The following is a 15,078-nucleotide window of genomic DNA, read 5'->3' on the forward strand; positions in this document are numbered from 1 at the left end:
TCGTGTCAAAGCTTACACGACTTGATGCACATCGGATGGTCTGGCGAGTAAAGTGAGTTCCCTGGTCTCCATGAACTCGGGGGAAATGGCTGTGGAAAGCCTCGCTCACTCTTCTTCCCAGGGAAATGTTGACCAAAAACAGTTGTCTGATGGGACGCAGCTTCCAGACCCCGCAAAAGGGCACAGCCGAATTCTCTTACATGCTGCTGCTGCTGCTGCTGCTGCTGCCGGAAGGTCGGTATAATACAGGTAACAGCTGCCTAGTCTACGCCGGATATCCTCTCTTCTCACTTTCGGTGAAGAAGATGACCATGCGCCACAACTTCTTGACCATGTCCTCCGCCTCGTCATCAAGGGCCTATAAAAAAGGTTAGCAAAGAGCTCGCATCGAAGCGGGGTTGTGGTTGTGGTATGTGTACTCACCGCCGCAAGTTCCTCCACCAGCTCTGCTGGCTTGCCGTGCTTCCGGAGGTGCTCCTCGACCACCTCTACCAACATCTCTTCTTGAACACCGAGGTACTCGACAATCTTCTTCTCCACAAACGGCCGGAGCTTGTCGCGAATGATGGTCTCATCCAAGTAGTCCCATTGCACGCTCCAGTTCCACAGGCCCTCCTTTTCGGAGGGAATCTCTTGCGCAAGGGCACGGACAGCCTTGCTGAGCTCCTCCTCGGTCATCTTGTCCGCAGCAGTCGTAGGCTCAAACTGGATAGGGATGAGTTGCCTCCTGGTGGTGCTGTCTTGCTCCTCGTCGTCGAGGAGACCCTCCACCTCAGCGACAGTTCGTCGTTGAGGTGCCACACGCTGAGCCTGAGCACGCTGGGCGGCCGCTCCAAGCGACAGCTTGAACGGTGCGGGTGCCGAGGCCGCCGCCTGTTGCCGTTGCTCCATCTCCTGGGCCTGCTGGTCCAGGAAGGAATCGGCGATGCCGCGCGCCTTCTCCATGTCTGCGGCCTCCCTGCGTCGTTCGTCTTCTTCGGCTCTCCGATCGGCTTCATCTCTGGCCTGCTCGTCCGCCCGTTCGATCTGCCGCTTCTTGACCCAGGCTGCGTGATCGCGATAGTACAGGTGACTCTTCCTCGATGCTTCTCGTTCGTCGTCCCAGGCCTTCTCTCTCTCCAGTTGCTCTTGAATTCGCCTCTCCAGGCTTTCCTCTTCCTGCAGCTCACGCTCCTTCTCGCGTTCCAGAGCCGCCGCCCGAGACCGTTCTCTATTGACCCATTTCCGCTCCGCCTCGAGATACATCTTGTCTTCCTCGGACTTTTGCTTCGAGAGCTCCCGTTGATGAAGCTCCTCATCGTCGGCGTCCGTCTCTTCATCTTCACGGTTGATGGAGAAATCGGCGTTGGAGATGCCGCCATTCACAAAAGATGTGGTGCGACCGCCGCCGGTTTGTCCTCGGGGCCCGGATGGCGCATTGTGCATACCACGGGGGCCGACAGGAATGTGGTTGGAGTTGGACGGTGGCGGAGAGTCGTGTCGTGACGGACGAGAAGGGCCGTTGCGGTTGCGCTCCATCTCCTCCATTTCTTCCTCGCGCTTCAGGCGTTCCATGTCTCGTTTATTGCTGCGTTCTCTGAAAGCAGCGATCTCGGCAGCAACAACCTCTCTCATCTCGGCAGGGATATCCGCAAGCTCGTCGTCCTGAGCCAAGGGAATGTTGACAACCTCGACATTGTCACCCGAGTTGCCCATGGATACGTCGCCTTCTCCGTCGGTCGTCGCGGCAGTCTTGGGATAGGCAAGATCCCGGACAATCTGCCGCAATGCTTCTTTGGCGGCTTGCGTCCGCGACTCGGCAGCGCCATCGTCGCCTCTGCCTTCTTTGTAGGATTCGAGGTACTTGAGAGAGTTCGGATCGACGGTAACCTGGAGCTTGACCATCTCCACCCCGTCGAATGAATCGTCGTCTGGAGGCGCCTCCACTGGGCCCTGTCGCTTGAGGGGAACCTCGAGGTCTTGGAGTAGGTCGGCAGCGGTCGCGAAAGAGTCGGCGTCCTCGTATTGGGCGAAGCCGAACTTGGCGCCTTTGCCATCAGAGAGAACCGAAGCTGCAGCATCCCATCTCCGGAGCTTGCCTACGGCATTGAGGATTCTCTCGATGCCCTCGTCGCCTCTAACACCCTCGGGGATCTTGTGGACGAACAAGGTGCGCAGCTTCTCCTCATTGGTGGGGGGAACCAGCGACTGCATGTGCTCTCTGGCCGCAGCCCTCGACTGGTCGTATCCGCGGTCCATGCCAAGGCCGGACCTGCCACCCGTCGCGGTATTGTTGTCCTTCCTCCCGGCATCGGGGCCGCCCGGCTTAGCGCCTATGGTTCCGAGCCGAATGACCGGGGCACTGAAGTTGATGTTGGGGAGGTTTGCGGGAGCTTGGAAGTTGGGCGGCAGGCCGCTTTGTCGGTTAGCTTGTGCGTTGTTGGACTGTTGGACACCGGGAGGTGGTGCCATTCCCGGAGCGGAAGACATGCCTGGCGGAGGGCCTAGAATGAAGTCAGCACGGCTTCTCGACAAGCATTTGTGGAATCTCGAACCTAGTCCAGGTGGGGGAGCCATGCCAGGAGCGGCGTTCGACCCCGGGAAGCCGCCGTAGGTCGGAGGGGGCCCGTATGGGTTTCCTGCTGAAGACGTCAGTGAGAAAGACAAGATCGGGGAAAGGTTAAGGGAAGAGGGGGTAAGGGACACGCACCTCCATATGGATTATACGCCATTTCGGGCTGTCAGGCAATGCCGTCGAAAAGAGACGATCGTTAGGTTTGTCGTTGGCCGATGAGTTGGGGTGAGTGTGGCTGGACTGGGCGAGATCAAGCCTATTGGAACTGCAGAATGCTGCTGGCGTCTTGTAATCCAGAGGTTGAAATTGGCCGCCCGATGAGAGAAAAACAACGGCGCGACAGGAATTGGGAGCAGGTTGGAAGGGAAAGGAGTGAAAGTGCGAGCTCTGTAGCTCTTGGACATTCGATGGCTCTGGCTCTGGCGCTGCCGCTGATCGGGATCCCATTTCTTTCCAAAATTCGGCGCGAGGCCAACGCGCCCAAGCAGCCTTGAACGCGACAGCTATCTGATTGGATGTATGGCTGTTCAGGTGGGGCTCCTTCCGGTTCAGGGCGTTTACGGCGCCGGCAGAACCCTTCTCCGGACACAGCTCCTCGGCCTGCAGTTCGTGATCTGAGTCTTGACCTTTTACAGGAAATCTTTTGGAACCCCAGCTCCGGTGGTGACATAGATTGCCAGCGCAGTAGCACGTCCACACCCATTGTGTGCGCATACACCATGTAAGTCGGGGATCGTGCTGCCAATTGATTCCTCCGATCTAATTTGTTTTTCTCCCTAGGGCGTCCGAGATCGGGTTGCTGAGCAGGAGACTGCTCACTTCCTGCACAATCCGCAATCCCTCCTTACGGGCACCGCTGGCACTCCGACAGTCTCTCTGGGCCCTGCCGCGCACATTCGCGACCTCTTCCGCTCTCCTGGAGCCCCCTCGATCGGGCGGTTCGCGATCAGCACCTACGCCCCCATCCTCCAGGCCACCCGCTACTCGGATAACACCGCCGCCGCCACCCCCTGCAGCATTGTTCGGCGCTGCACCTGCCTCTAGAGAGAAGAAGCCCGACAGTCCGTTCACGTACGATGCCACTTCCGACGTTTTCGACATCTCCAAGATCATTGCCATGGAGTCGGATGAGTTCATGAAGAAGCATTACCCAACCGGCCACCAGGAGCCGCCTCTGCGCACGCGTCCCTCCACTGGACGTACCATTCACCTCGGCGGTAACCTTGACTTGCCCAGGGCCCTGAAAAACCTCGACTACCAGTGCAGAAAGAACAAGCTCAAACGCCAGTGGCATTCGCAGAGGTTTCATGAGCGTCCGGGAAAGAAGCGCAAGAGGTTGGTCAGTGAGAGATGGAGGGCTCGCTTCAAAGAGGGCTTCCAGGCGACGGTGCAGCGGGTGCAGGAACTGAAGAACCAGGGCTGGTAATAAGAGAATCCAATTATTGTGGCTCCCTACCGCCTGGTATTCTTGAGCCATGTTGCGCTAGCTTCCGTCCGGCGATGTACAATATGTAGCAATCACAGGAAAACAACCTTCCAACGCTGAGGGTATATGTATTATTAACTATGAGCTGTGAGGTTTGCAATCTCTTTCCCTTTGCCGCCGGCAATGCGTTATTCCGCTATAAACACTAATTGAGTGGCTTCCTCGAGGGAGAAGGTGCCGGGCTTGTCTTAATCCTCGGCCGACTTCTGAAGACCGCCTCCATGTCTTCCACCGTCATCAGCTCCTCAGCAAGGATGGATGCATCCGGGTCTAGCTGAAGCGTTGCTTCCTCCTCTTCGACGACGGGGACTTGGGTTTCTGTGCGCGCCCGCGTCCTGGACTTCTTTAACGACCTCTGCCTATCCAGTTGGGCTTTCTGCCGAGCGGCTTCGAAGCCCGCCATGCTCTTTCGTGTACGAGACACCAGGTCGTCTTCGTCGATAATGTTGATCGTAAGGTCCTCCATTTTCTGGTTGACGCTGCCCATGGAAGGCTTCAGCCCCGGGGTATCATCGTCGTCATCATCGTCTGCCTCGTACCTGACGCTACGCGAGGACCTAGCCATGGAGAGCCGCGTCCGCTCGGCAAGGGACAAAGTATGACGAGGCTTAGATCGTTTGATGGGTGACGGCGACGCGTTATCGATATCGTCCAATATCTGGTCTGCCAGCTCCTGTGTAGGAGACTTGGGCGGTTCTGGCGAGCTGTCATCCCTCCCAAACGTGGCGGTGAAATCCCCTCTTTCTCTTTCTGGTGGAGATGGGCTGGGCAGACGATTAGGCAGCTTTTCGGTGACTTCCTCTTCCTCGGGCAGAGGAGGAGTTGGCGGGGGTATGGAAAGCTCGGCGGGTACATCAGGGGGTAAGAGGGGTGGGCTGTGTAAGGAAGGGGTTCGGTCTGCTGGCCTTCGAGTATTGTTGGAGAGCGTGAGAGATGGGCGGCCGTTGTGTCTGCCAAGTTGGGGCGCATCGTCGTGCAGCGAAAGACGCCGCAGTCCGGTGTGTAGGCCCTGAATGTCGTCTTCCAACTCGCTGAGCTCCGAGACAGTCTCTTCTCCGATGCTCTCCCTTGCGCCTCCGTCGATTTCGGGTTTTTCGGGCTGGCGCGTTCGTGGCCCCAGCATTTCCGAGAGATTGATCATGGGTGCCGAGCTTACTTGGGCCAGTTCTGCATTGCAATCGTGCAGGATTCTTACATAGTCCTCGGTGAGGGGCTGGGTCTTTTTGGCAAGCTGCTTCCTCGGACTCAGCCGCCCCATATGAAGGTTCTCGTGAACGTCAAATCCAAGGTCGATGCCCCGTTTTGCCGTTTTCGGCAGTGAACCGTGAGTTGTGGCGGCCTTGCGCCTGTCGCCAAACATGCTGGCCTGGAAGTCTTGCCAACGTGCCAGTCTCTCTCTCTGGGTCTTAACTCGGCCGTCCAGTTGCTCTAAAAGGCCTTTGCCATGGTCTTCCAGTTCGGAAAGTCTGCCAGACTGCAAGCGTCTCCAGACTCTGTCAAACGGTGCCGACAACAAGCCATCCTTTCGCGCATTCGAGTCGCCGTAGAAGAGGGTCTCCATCCATTGCTCGTTCCCGGCCCAATTATTTCGCACAGTCCGCCAAGTATCCAACTTTAGGTCGTCTGGGACGTCCCGACCCTTTGAGACTCTTCTGGTAGTCTTGATCTCTTCGCTTCTCCGGGCGATGCCACTCTCTTTCAGGTCGAGCATTTCGGCCAGGTCGTGGTATTGCTTCCTTGCTTCGTCCTTTCGTCGCATCGCGTTGGTGATGGAAGCTCGGTGGGCGAGAGCAAGTGCCACAAGCTCTGTCCGCTCTGCGCTGTATCCACGGTTCTCCAGTGCCAGCTGCTGGGCGATGGCAGGATACTCGCACTCGGCTTCCGAGACTTGGGCGACGATCTTCTTCAGGACGGCGGACGAAAAGACGGCGAGAACCTCCTCCAGCCGTTCCCCCTTGCACTCGTCCAGCATGGTCTTGCGAACGACGGCATCCCGTCCGAGGACGCCGTTTTTCTTTGCCTGGTCGAGGCTTCGCAGGAGGGCGGTTCGCAAGTTTAGTGATTGAACATGGTCCCGGGGCGGGAAAAAGGGTTGGAGCTTCTGCGGATTTATTGCATCAGCAGTGTTCAAGTTGGGGGTTTGTGGGCTTTCGGACGTACATTCCGCGCCTCTTCGGGGTCCCAGAGGACAAAGAGCTGGTAGAGAGTCCATTCCACGCAGTGGATGCGCTTCTTTTGTACGGAGAATGTCTGCGCATCAAAGTCCGGCCAGTCGGGATACGAGGGGAAATCGAGGAGGCGCAGGTTGGTGAGAAAAAGTGATACGTGCGTGGTCGAGATGGGACTCGAGGTTATCAAGGGCGTGATAGGACCGTTCGACGATTTCGTGATGGTTGCCGAGCGCGTCTGCCGGGACCGGGCGAGCAGAGAGTTGGGCGGCAGAGTCGCCATGGCGACATTTTGCTGTGGGCACAGTTGGTGTCGGGGAGGAGATCAGAAATGAGACTTTTCGTACTGCGTTTCTCACCTATCTTCCGTCGGGTGCGAAGATAGGGGGGAAAGGCCGTCTAGTCAGGCGCGTGTCGCATTGAACAGACCCCAGAAGCATGAGGCGCAACTGTTGTGTTGATGGTGGGGAGGAAACAGCGGTGGAAGGGTGAACCCAGCCCAGCAACGCCTAGCGGACAGGGGCACCCCTCAATGGCAGTTCGGTTAGCTACTTAGCACCCGGCGGTTGGCTGGCTGGCTTTGGCTCCACGCCATTTGTCACCGAGACTCACCTTGCTTCACCCCGGCTTCACCCGGCCACAGCCCAGCTTTGCTCGATGCGTGATGCCGTCTGTCTTGGCCACTCTAAATAATACTCATATCCACACTTCAATACACAAACGCAATACTTACACTTCTCAACATTCCATCACACGATTCTGGATTACGTCCGCAACATCTGCCGGCCCCATTGCTCTCAAGCCACTGAGCCCTTGTGAAGCTGTACGTGTTCCAGCGAAAATCGGGTGTCCATGCAGAACCTCGATAGCGTCCAGTCTGAGCTTACGCCTGTCTACCGTCTTTTTTTTTTTTTTTTTGCCTCCGAGACCCCTGATATAGTTACACGTTGGGTACTTTTATTTGAACCTCCTCTACGTAGTCAGTGATTATTGCAACAATAAGCAACAAGAGCAAGTCATTCGCTATCTGTGGTTTGAGACCAGGAAATCTAAGCAAGCTATTCAGTCTTGTTGGTGGTTCTGTTCAACCAAAAGTGAGATGATATGGTTATGGAGAATCTTGAGGTCTTCGCCCTCTCAGAGCGGTATCATGATAAGTCGGGAAATTGATGATGATTAATGACCTACCAGGGGCTAGTCAATTTGAATTTTGCAACCGCTGAGTAACCGGGTTTACCTTTCAAATCCTGGTTTCCTTTGACAACACCAAACAGGAGTGTCATGGATTTGCATGACTAAACCGAGAGACGAATTTTCAGGTTCTTAAACCGCTCCTGGTTCCTATTCGCTGAAGCGCGTCTGTGTTACGTTTGAATGGGCTTACGTCTGCTGAACTCTCTGTATGCAACCAGATACACTGGGGTAATTCCAAGGAGGACGGCGTTCAAGGGGAACAGGTTTGGGCTTTCATCGAGAACCTGACGAGGCTATTCGATATGGCCTGGATTTGAATTACGTTTGTGAATTCCAATATGTCTAATAGAAATCGCCAGAGCAAAGTGCTCGAGGAGGTTAGGTAATGGGAATCCGCGCTTCCACTTGGCGGGTTTCTTGGCCGCTCCAGCCGCATAATCAATGTCACCAATTTCAGGACGCCTCGCCAGTGCAGATCAATGTATAAATGTCCAGTGAATCTCTTGAGATCGCCAACAATAGATCTGCAAAGCACTGCATCACGAACTCTCGCCCTCCACCTTCCTCTCCCTGGGAGTTGTTCCTGCAAGCAATCAAGGTTAACAGCCAATCATATGGAATCAAGGGCCGCGCATCCCACGATCCCCCGGCAAGCTTCACTCCCCCCCGAGAAACGGGTCAGCTTTCGTTGAAAAGCCGAACGAAATCTTGCTCGCCAACATCTTTCATTATGCACGCGTACATCCAGCCCGCATGCCCTTGGCTGTCAGAGCATATCAAAACATATATCCAGCGGCACGTCCCCGAGACGGAATTCATCGACGACTTCGATGACTTCCCAACCGACTGTTCAACAATCTTCCAGTTCTGTGATGGCTGGGCTCTGAACCGGAACTTCGCCGTCATGAACTATGCAAAGAAGGCTCTCATCAACGCCTATCCCAATAGCGATGCTCTTGCCCGAAAGGACTATCTCGCGCGGGTTGTAGAGTTCTGGACGGCGAAGAGACCAAACAGCATCCTCAGGGGTCATGTGCCTCTTACGGTCCGCCTGTCTCTCGACTACGCCGAATATGTTGATGAAGCCTTGACAGCGGCAGACGACCTTTCATTGCTCTACTCGCTTGAAGAGAACGAGGACAAGCCCGGACAGGAGCGCGAATGGTGGATCATGAAACCCGCGTTGGTTGACTGCGGCGCTGGAATCCGGCTCTTCAGCACCATGGAAGAGCTCGCTAGCCACCTCGAGCTTGCCGAGTACGAGACTGACGAAGACGATGAGGGCGAAATGAGCGAGGAAGGCCAGGAACCAATCGCACAATCTGCGTCGGACTTGGAGCAGAGCAATCCTGTTGGATTCTCGCCGTCTTTATCAACCCCGGGCCTAGACTCTTTGGATGCCTTGGTCACTGCCATTGGAGCCATTTCCACCAAGTCGACTTCGGACGGCGTCCAACGAAACCCAAAGCCGCAATATGTTTTCAAGGAAAACGGACGTATTCCTTCAGCCCAGATGCGTGAGTTCGTGGCTCAAAGATACATCGTCTCTATTCCGCCAGTGGAGAACAGAAAATGGCATGTCCGGGCATATGTCCTTTCCATGGGACGTCTCACGGTCTACGTGTTCAAGGAAATGCTGGCTCTCCTTGCTGGAGAGGATTACGAGCCACCCTGGATGAACCCCAGTCTCAAGTCGTCCTTGACCAACACGGCTCTGCAGGATGAAGACGTGTTCACGGAGAAAGAATCGATGAGGGACTTTTGGGCAATGTCCGACGACCTGCTTCCAGGAAACTGGAAAGCCCACGTCTTTGACCAGGTTTGTAGCGTTTCTGCCGAGTTGTTCCGCGCCGCTGCCCATACCATGGCCGACAAGTTCACAACTGTGGAAAAATGCTTCGAGCTGTTCGCCGTGGACTTTCTCATTGATACAAATGGTATTGCATGGCTACTAGAAGTCAATGAGACGCCGGCCTTTTACGATGTGGGGATTGCTGGACCGATGGCATTGCGCCTCATGGACTCGGTTGTGTGCGTGGCTATGGAGCACATGGGCAAGGCTCGACTTGACGACGAGCGGAATGTTGCTGCAAAGACGCGATTGATCTCCGTCTTGGATGAGACGGATAAATTAGCCAAGAGCAACATTACCGAGATCTTGCCAGAGAGCTGTTCACGATAAATAGAAAATCAAGCTTTCGAACCTCGCGAATTCGAGGAAATATGAGCTTGTACAAGTTATTGAGTGTCATCTCCGGTTGCTCTCCATTCGGAAACTGCTTCAATGAATCGCTCCCCATCATCAATTTTTGATGCATCGAGATCCCACAGGTGTTCTTTTGGATATGAAACGCACATGATGAATCGTTACATATATGACTGTCTTTACCGAATAAGATTGGTTGCCCAACCCTTTAATCCTGCCTGAGTGTCAGAAGACCACTTCCAAAGTTGAAACCATTCATGATACCAAACATACGAGGCTCGATATATCGATATCAAGGGGTAAAATGGAAACTAAATCGGCAGAAACCTACCTTAGCAGATGTGTCATAGAATTTCTGCTTTTGTTCAAACTCAGGACGGTATATATGGCTATTGTTAAGGTGCTTCATCGGTGGAGCCGTCTCGGGTCTGTGACAGGAGCCAAATTCGGCCCAAATTGCCGGGAACGCATGCCAGTTTCGTGACTTTCAAAGAGCTGCGTCGTCGATGTCAACGTGTTTTCCGAGTGTATAAAGCCAACAAAACGGCCCCATTTTCGAGTTTTCGTCTTCTATTCTACACGCTCAATACTTCAATTACTCCATCAACAGATTCATTCTCGGCTGGCCGACACACTTCACAGACTCTGTCCCGAACACATATTTCAGTCATTATTGCGCTCTTCTTTTTCGGAAACTTTTACGATGAAGTTCTCAGCCACTTTCTTCATTCTAGTTGCCATCTTTGGCTTTGCTACCGCCTCGCCTCAGCGCGGGGGCAGTAGAAAACAGCAAAATGCAGACAAGCAGGCTCTTCGAGACCTCGCTGGCACAGACGTCGACCCCAACCTCGAGAATGGAACCAGGCTTCTTTCCAATGGCCAAGGACAGTGTGTGGCAGTATCTGGAAAAGCAGTTTGTTCCGATTCATCAGGGGCTACTTTGTAAGTTGATCTGACATAACATGTACTAGTAACATATTGCTGACGCACTCATCAAGCTCGCGGTCTTAAAAGGGAATGTCTAATGTGGCATGTACTCGCCCCTGATTTGGCAAGTGATCTGCTTAAGTAGCCGTTTTGTTGCATTTGAGCAGTGGGGTCTGGATGAGACGGTTGGTCACCAGACTTCTCTGGCTCTTTGAATGAAGCATTGTAACGACGCAGAATATAGCCAAAGTAAGAGAATGATGAACAAGAACTGGTTGCCAGTCCAAGCCTCAGATGAGTATCTTATGGTTTATTACAAGAGCATCCGAAATCTTCCGATTGAAAATCCTAATGATAATTCTATAAGGAAGAGAGTGTGTATGAATAACCTATTCATCATACGCTGACACGCTACGATGAAGATGGACAGCTATTTTGAAAACTTAACGTTTTCAGTTAGGACCACATTTTAGGCAAAGAAACTGATGTCTGCTTTGCAAAGACGATATCAACATGGCCTCATGTAGCGTGGAACGTTGCCACTGGGCTGGAGCAACTAGCACTCATTTAGGCTGATGAGTATAGTCATCAGTTATTATACAGAAACGTTCATATAGTCTGTATCTCTTACGAATGCCAACACCACTTGGCATTCTAGTTTAATCGTCCATTTTAATACCGAAAATTCAAAGTACGTAGCTCACTTCAGCCCCCTATACGGTTCACCACGTTTAAAGTCGATCGCATTTAATGACCTGACACGCCTGATCAGCTACTGCCCCTGAGACAGAAACCAGAAGCCGCTGCATATAGACTGCTTAGATGAGTCACGTAGTATCATACCCCTCCATAAAGCCTTAACTCAGCACTTTTCTTGCCCTGGGCTCATAGGTGACACTGGCACTTCTGGAAATGTACCACCCTCAGTAGCATCCAGCTCGTAAAGTGGCGTGTTTCCTTCCATTTCCATTCGGGGCTCTGCCGTGGCGATCTCGTTTATACTCCCCCGTCCGCTTTCATGCCGATGTTCGTCAATCCGCTTGTGTCCCTCTTCAGGAACTGCTGCTAGCGGTGTCTCAATCCTCCTTGATCTCCTTTTTTTCCTACTCAAGAAGAAGACCACTGCCACCATCAAGACAACGCCAGTCACACTCCCAACGACCGCCCCGGCAATCGCCCCTCCTGACATGCCGGCCGACGTCTGGTCATCAGCGCCGACACTGGTTGAATTGGTTGCGGATGGTGAAACCGGTCCATTTTCTATAGCCGAGGGGGCTGCAGTAGCCGTTGCAGTCACTGAGCACGACGCGGTGCTGAGTGGTTCGGCCCAGTAGTAGCTCGGCTGGAGCGAGGTGATTGTTGTTGCGGTGCATTGATAGGAGGCAAACGATCCGTTATTCCAGTATACGCCCTTGTAGCCAGGTTTGCAGCACCATGCACCGGTTTCCAGTTTGTCATCGAAATCGTGAGTCTCGTTGGTCATCCAAAGACTCCATGTTGACCGGGGACACTGAGTCGTTAACCAACGTTCATCGCCGCGCTTCGCTGGGTAGCTGATAGAACTGTCGCTCGACTCACCTTGGGAAAATCGTACGCCAATGGTGAGCAATCTGTCGAACCTATGTTAGGGTAGACAAGTCAGCAGGCTGCCACATGGTTCAAAAGAGATTTTGGCTAGTTTTCGAGGGCTAGAAATGTGAGGGTTGGATTGTTGTGAAGCTTTCCACTGACCTGAACAGCAATAATTTCCCCTGTAGCTATCATTGCCTACACATGATAAGCCTGCTGGACAACACCGGCTCTGTAATCCTCCATCCCCGCATTGAAGAGGAGAGTCATATGGACATGAGGGACCGGGAAATCGGAGGGAGTAGCCGCCGTCGTAGCCGCAATCCTGAGAATAGGTCACGTACGGGGCAATGAAAAGCGTGCCCAGTACCTTGCAGATAGTCGATCGACGACCGAGATTAGAACAGAAAATCATTATTACTCAATAATACAACGAGGCTGCCAAGAAAAGAATACGAAAGTAAAGCGGTCGAAGAATAGACCGGGCGAGGTGAAGAAATTGTCAGGTAGGAACAATACCTGAAGAATATCAGGAGCGATGGTGACGAAGATAGTCAACAAAAGCTCGGCATGTGTTGACCGGGTATTGGAATGAAAGAACGAGTCCGCTAATTTTAATTATCTTTAATTTCATTTTATCTCGCCACTGGAAACGGAAACACCTCTGGTATGCGTTTTCTAGCACCGTCTAATGAGAGTACAGAACCTAAGCCACTTATATGAGAACTGGATACCAAGCCGCCATGTGCCAAAGACGAAGAAAATCCAGCATCCCGCCAGAAATTGCGTAGGCGATGACTGCTAGATAAAATGATCGAGCGCGGCTTACTAGGTGATCGCCGCGTGGGGTTGGTTGCGGTTGGTTGCGGCCTTTTCGCGACATCCAAAAGCGCAACAAAGAATCAAGTGAGGCAAATAGCTTTATTCACGGTCCACGAATGGCACCAAGTCCGCATTATGGACCGAAAACAGCCCTACATTGATGCTGGACCATCCTAGGGAATTCTATTTGCCATCGCCGCTATCTGCAGGGCGGCGTCTGAGACATAGACCTGGGCCAGCTACTGCATCCGGCGCTCTTGCCTGCGATGCGGCATTTACTCGAGAGCACACCTGGGAAAGCACCATTGTTTGCTTGAAACCAGAGTCGCGTTCTTAGTACAGAGAGAAAACGACACATTAAGTACTCCGTGATATGTATTATGGGGTAATGAGGTTTGCTTACCGGCCGGCCATACTATACAGCTAGTTGTGCAAGCCATTTTATGTGAGCAAATCGTGTAGCGGTAAGAACGTAAGAGACCTAGTTGGAAGCAGTGCGAGTTAAGTTCAAATTGTGGGTTTCCTCCATATATCAGCAATGAACTGGATATCGACTGTCTTGGTGGTGGCATTGTAACAATACCAGGGTTTCGACGTGTTTTGTATATCTGGGTTGAACGGCCTTAAAAAATCTGTCAGCAGAAAGCCCTAAGTCGTCGAGTACTGCTTACAAATGTTATCCAAGCCATCGATCTGGATTTCGGCAGGGTCAAATGGGGCAAGTGGCCAACTGCTTGGACATAAAACTTCAAAACTTGGCTCAGATTGACCAAGATGCTGCGTTCGGACTGCGGAATGGTGGTAAGTTTCTTATTGCTACATCAAGAGGGCATCATAAATGCCATTTCAATACAAACGCGACGGTGACCCAGGTCCACACGTGCCTGTCTAAAACTACCGTCCCTTCCTAAATCTACCTTTCCATCAGCTGTTCGTTAAGCATTCGAGGAGCTGACGCCCGATACGTTGCAACGTAAAAGATCTCGACGGTACGCCAACGTGATAAAGGCAAGTTGACTAAAGCGAATTGTTTGATGCAATAGTTGTTGTCACGAGAGGCAGAAATCGACAAAAAGTTGACCTTGCGAGAATCAATGAAACGTATGGAATGCATTGAGTTAGATAGCAACGGAGAACGACCATGGATCGATCACCTTGTCTTGAAGTGCGATTTGTACTGTCATAGGGTGTGGCTTGTCGTATCAACAGACGGTTACTGAAGCTACAAAAGCCGCCAGCCTGGAATTAAGATGGAGGTCATGTCAGCCCAGCAAACGTAGAACGTTTTACATTCCATACTAATGTTGATAATTGAGCCCATAACAGTAGCTCATGTCATTTTTACATGGCCTTGGGTATGGCTGTATAATGGGCCGTAAAGCTTCGCCGACGCTTCTCTGCAATAGCTGTACAACAAGAGGTTGGACGATCTTTGAGGACCAGCCCCTGGGATCACGTTAAAAGATGGTGTAGGAGCTAGTTGGCTCATAGATGGCCTGGAATGGCTAATGCGGCTTATCTCTTGTGCGAGGCCTGCAGGACCCAGTGCCATATCAGCAGCCAGAGTCTGGTCGCATGTCAATCTCATATCGATCACACAACCATCACGAATGAGATTTGTATTTCAGATAAGTCAGATGGTGACTTGGCCCCTCAGAGATGAAAATCCATCCTCTTTTCAAAAATATAGACCAGACCATATGAAATTTCGATTTGTCTCTGCCGCGTGCCGTCTTGGGAACGGCCATATGGAGGCCTCGGCTCCCTGAGCCGGTCCGGTTTCGGGATCCTAGCCATAAGACCGTCATCTCGACATGTGTCGGGATGAAAGTTGAAACCGGAGGACCGCCTGGGGATTAAATAGGCTCTCCTCCGTAATTGGGGGAAGGTGAAGAAAGACTAGGGGTTCGTTTCAAAGATTTGAATTAGGCTGTGTGTCCGTTCGCTTGGAAGTTCATGGGGAAGCAGCATACGAATCTCCACAGCCGCGCTGAAAGCTCCGAGGCTCAAAGAGCCGAATAACGCAATGCTTTTTCCTGGTGGGCAAAGGATTATGAGATGGTCTCAGGGTGACCCTGAGAGGTTGTAAAGTCTCCGAGGAGGTGGTACTGCTCGTTCAGTGAAATGGGCTTGGTGGCCGGTGTCAGCGAGA

General features: G+C 52.7%; 6 protein-coding genes across 6 annotated transcripts; 3 read left to right on the plus strand and 3 right to left on the minus strand.

Moving 5' to 3' along the window:
• Positions 1-265: 265 nt before the first annotated feature.
• Positions 266-2,556, minus strand: CH63R_13487 (RNA-binding protein rbm25; the record flags this gene model as incomplete). The annotated part of the gene is made up of 3 exons (XM_018308461.1): positions 266-358; positions 424-2,483; positions 2,535-2,556. The coding sequence occupies 3 exons, from the start codon at positions 2,554-2,556 to the stop codon at positions 266-268; spliced, it is 2,175 nt and encodes a 724-aa protein (XP_018150779.1).
• Positions 2,557-3,069: 513 nt separating this feature from the next.
• On the plus strand, positions 3,070-3,980 carry CH63R_13488 (uncharacterized protein; the record flags this gene model as incomplete). Its single annotated transcript, XM_018308462.1, has 2 exons — positions 3,070-3,275; positions 3,335-3,980. 2 exons carry the CDS (start codon positions 3,070-3,072, stop codon positions 3,978-3,980), a joined length of 852 nt encoding a protein of 283 aa, XP_018150780.1.
• Positions 3,981-4,185: 205 nt separating this feature from the next.
• CH63R_13489 (uncharacterized protein) lies at positions 4,186-6,491 on the minus strand (the record flags this gene model as incomplete). The annotated part of the gene is made up of 2 exons (XM_018308463.1): positions 4,186-6,141; positions 6,201-6,491. 2 exons carry the CDS (start codon positions 6,489-6,491, stop codon positions 4,186-4,188), a joined length of 2,247 nt encoding a protein of 748 aa, XP_018150781.1.
• Positions 6,492-8,132: 1,641 nt separating this feature from the next.
• CH63R_13490 (TTL domain-containing protein) lies at positions 8,133-9,584 on the plus strand (the record flags this gene model as incomplete). Its single annotated transcript, XM_018308464.1, has 1 exon — positions 8,133-9,584. One exon carries the CDS (start codon positions 8,133-8,135, stop codon positions 9,582-9,584), a length of 1,452 nt encoding a protein of 483 aa, XP_018150782.1.
• A 727-nt stretch (positions 9,585-10,311) lies between these two features.
• CH63R_13491 (uncharacterized protein) lies at positions 10,312-10,619 on the plus strand (the record flags this gene model as incomplete). Its single annotated transcript, XM_018308465.1, has 2 exons — positions 10,312-10,550; positions 10,607-10,619. 2 exons carry the CDS (start codon positions 10,312-10,314, stop codon positions 10,617-10,619), a joined length of 252 nt encoding a protein of 83 aa, XP_018150783.1.
• Positions 10,620-13,109: 2,490 nt separating this feature from the next.
• Positions 13,110-13,498, minus strand: CH63R_13492 (uncharacterized protein; the record flags this gene model as incomplete). Its single annotated transcript, XM_018308466.1, has 2 exons — positions 13,110-13,258; positions 13,330-13,498. The coding sequence occupies 2 exons, from the start codon at positions 13,496-13,498 to the stop codon at positions 13,110-13,112; spliced, it is 318 nt and encodes a 105-aa protein (XP_018150784.1).
• Between the last annotated feature and the right edge of the window lie 1,580 nt (positions 13,499-15,078).

This window comes from Colletotrichum higginsianum, chromosome 10 (genome assembly GCF_001672515.1).
Source record: "Colletotrichum higginsianum IMI 349063 chromosome 10, whole genome shotgun sequence".
Lineage (NCBI taxonomy): Eukaryota > Fungi > Ascomycota > Sordariomycetes > Glomerellales > Glomerellaceae > Colletotrichum > Colletotrichum higginsianum.